Source organism: Mandrillus leucophaeus, unplaced genomic scaffold (assembly GCF_000951045.1).
Source record: "Mandrillus leucophaeus isolate KB7577 unplaced genomic scaffold, Mleu.le_1.0 Scaffold578, whole genome shotgun sequence".
In the NCBI taxonomy this organism is placed as follows: domain Eukaryota; kingdom Metazoa; phylum Chordata; class Mammalia; order Primates; family Cercopithecidae; genus Mandrillus; species Mandrillus leucophaeus.
Genome location: NW_012106230.1, coordinates 1,728,187 through 1,731,606, shown reverse-complemented (window position 1 = coordinate 1,731,606; position 3,420 = coordinate 1,728,187). Strand labels below are relative to the sequence as shown.

The 3,420-nt window shown below is 33.7% G+C and overlaps 1 protein-coding gene across 1 annotated transcript; it reads right to left on the bottom strand.

Annotated features, from left to right (window-relative positions):
- Nucleotides 1-739: 739 nt before the first annotated feature.
- LOC105552902 (olfactory receptor 8J3) lies at nucleotides 740-1,669 on the bottom strand. Its single transcript, XM_011998728.1, has one exon. It carries the CDS (start codon nucleotides 1,667-1,669, stop codon nucleotides 740-742), a length of 930 nt encoding a protein of 309 aa, XP_011854118.1.
- Between the last annotated feature and the right edge of the window lie 1,751 nt (nucleotides 1,670-3,420).

The following is a 3,420-nucleotide window of genomic DNA, read 5'->3' as shown; positions in this document are numbered from 1 at the left end:
TATTTAGAGGAAGGAGAAAAGGAAATTTTTATAAAATATGATGTTTACAAAGCAAACCCAGTATTATAAAAGCATATTCAATGATAGTAGTCTGTGCATTTTAAAAATTGTAGAAAATATATTGGAATAAAATATTTTCAATTATATCATGGTGAGGATTGAAAACATGTATTAATTGGTAGTATGTCTATATTGTTTCTTCAAACAATATTTAAAAAGAGTTAAAGAGCTTTATTTTAAATATTATTGTCAGTTCAAGTTTGCTAACTTTGTTGTAAAAAGGATTTTAGTCGTCTGTATTCACAGTTTTTCAAGATGCAGGGATCCACGCTACCCAACCATACCCGGAAAAAAAAAAAAAAAGAGTCCACAGAATGAAAAATATTCACTTTAATTCCCTTGTTCACATTCTGTTGCTCTGTTCAAACTTCACCTTTTAAAACTGATACTGTGCCTTACTCCTGAATATATTTTATTCAGACTGATTACCTGATTATTTCTGGGCAAAGTTAATGAATAATATTTTTGCTTTGTATTTCTCTCGCAACTCAAAATGTTTCCATGTATTTTACTTTTTAAATTCAAAAATCTTTAAATCCTACCTCTTGGTAATTCTTAGGGTTGCTTGTAAACTTGTAAGTCAGGCACCTAAAGTTTTATTTCTCTCACGTAATGGCAGGTTACATGAACTATCTCTTCATTTATGTATATAGTTCTAAAATTACATTGATTTAAAAGATTAGCATGGATTTTCCATGAATTTCTTTAAGGCGACTTTTACATCATTATTCCTTAGGCTGTAGATCAAGGGATTCAGCATAGGAATCACCAATGTGTAAAACACAGAAGCCATCTTATCAGTATCCAGTGAGTGGTTGGTTTGGGGCTGCAGATACATGAACAGCATTGTCCCATAGAAAACTGTGACTGCCATCATATGTGAAGCACAGGTGGAAAAGGCTTTTTTCCTTCCTTCTGATGAACGTATCCTTAGAATGGACAAAACAATATTGAAATAAGATACTAGAACTGTAATCATGGAAAAAACCAAATTTGTTGCTGCAGATATGAAGACTATTGTTTCTGGTAAGTAAGTATCAGAGCAAGATAATGCTAACAGAGGTGCAATATCACAGTAAAAATGATTGATTATATTAGAAGAGCAATAAGACATAGAGAATATACAAGGTGAAACCACAATAGCTGTAGAAAAGCCATAGAGGTATGTGAGGGAGACCAGCAGGAGGCAGAGCCGCCGAGACACCACCACCATGTAGAGCAGAGGGTTACAAATGGCCACATAGCGGTCATAGGCCATCACAGCCAGCATCATTACCTCCGACACAATAAAGAACAAGAACCCTCCCAGTTGGGTGGCACATTCATAGAATGAGGTAGTTTTCTTCTTTACTAAAAAGTTAATCAGCATTTTAGGGGCAATGACAGTAGAGTTACCAAGATTGATGATAGCCAGCTGTCGCAGGAAAAAGTACATGGGGGTTTGAAGTCGAGAGTCAACACTGGTGAGGGTGATGATGCCCAGGTTCCCTGCCAAGGTCAGCACATAGAGCACCAGGAAGACCAGGAAGAGGGGAATCTGGAGCTCTGGACAGCCAGAGACACCCGTGAGAACAAACTCAGTGACGCTGGTGAAATTTTCAGGAGCCATGTCAGAGTTTGGAAATTCATCTGTTTGAGGAAGAAAATAAGTGGTTAGAGACTTTAAGGAATCATTTTCTAGGACTTCCATTAGATGGCAAGGACAATTCCTGGGTGAGATCTTCTTGTCATGTATTAATCTAATTCAGTATTTAAACTCAGTGTTCTGAGTCTAATAAATCAGCTTTGCAATCATTTGGGAGAGAGTAAAGCAAGTATGGTAAATGTAGTATGGCAAAGTAAATAGTTGTTTCAGCATCCTGCAACATTTTGAGGGTTTACTGCCTTGCAGTGTAATTGAATTAAGAATATGTTCTCAGCTTACAAACATTTGAAGCCGAGATGTATCTGATGATTTTTGCATTGATCATGAGAAAGGCTTAAGAAATTGTATATCACCAAATAATCCAGTGACTACTTGAAATTTCCTAATCTGATAATTCTTACTTTGTCTCAAGAATAGGTACTATACTCTTCATTTTAAGAATTATATCGCTTTATAAGATGTATTAGATGTATATTGAGCTTACAAATTACAACATGCATGTCTGTTTACTGCTTTTGCTCTTTCCATTTTATTGACTCAGACAAAAATACATGGGTAATGTCTTCGGATTTATTTTTCAGGTTGCTGTTTCTCTTCTTAGGTTTCCATAAATAATATCAGTAAAATTTTTATCATTTTTGTAATTCCTTGACATTATGCTTTCCTGGGTACTACTTTCCATTTCTTCCCTCTCATGACTATTCCTTGTGCTAAAATTTGTACAATTCTCCATGTTTTTTTCATGATTTTTCTTCTAAATCAGTTTGTTTATAAAATGTTATATTTCTTAAATTGACACAATAAACCTGCTCTTAATTTTAGCTGATCTTTTTTTATGTTTTTGATATTTATATTATTGTAACAGAAAAAAACACCTTCATTTTGAGAGTTTTTATGATAATTATGTTGCATGTATTTGCCATAGATTCAGCATGCTATTTTAGTATGGATGAATATTTTCCTCGAGTTGTATATTTTAATCATGATTATTTGCCCCTTACTAAGTGAATTCATGTCCTGTTGGAGTCACAGTTGATAGTTCCAGTGGTGGGCACCTGGTCCAAATAAGTCTTATTATATAGTTCTTTATTTTAAAGTTCGCTATTAAGTTCCAGAAAGTTAACAATATATTATCACAAAGGTCTGAATTTTAAAAGCTCAGAGCTATTGACATTTTCTCTCCTTCTAAAAGAGATAGAGTAGAAAGAAAAACAAATGATTATTCTGCAGTGAGAAAAAATAATGAAGTGACTGTTTTTTAAAAAAACAGAGAAATAAGACCAAAATGACTCCTAATATTGTTGGATATCTGGTACCAGTTTGTTTGATGATACCAAGCGTAAATTTTTCCTTTGAGTTCCGTGAATCATCCTCTTATTTTCCGCATATTTATTAAAATTGTACTTTTTTCCAGGCTATGTTCGAGCTTCAGATAAATTACCTGACCCTCAAGTCATAAATACGTTATTGTAATGATAGGGAAGAGAAAAATCTGTTTAGAAGACATATAAACACAATAATTGCAGATTTAAATAAGCATAATATGTAAAACAAACAAGATAATATAGTAGGATAACCTGGGAGAGTACTTTTACTTGGAATATTAATATTAATACTTTCACAAGGAAGGCTCTTCTGAGAAGGTGGCATTTGAGTTGAAACCTAAAGGTTGAGAAAGAATCAGCTATTTAATCAATCACAGGAAGGGCTTTCCA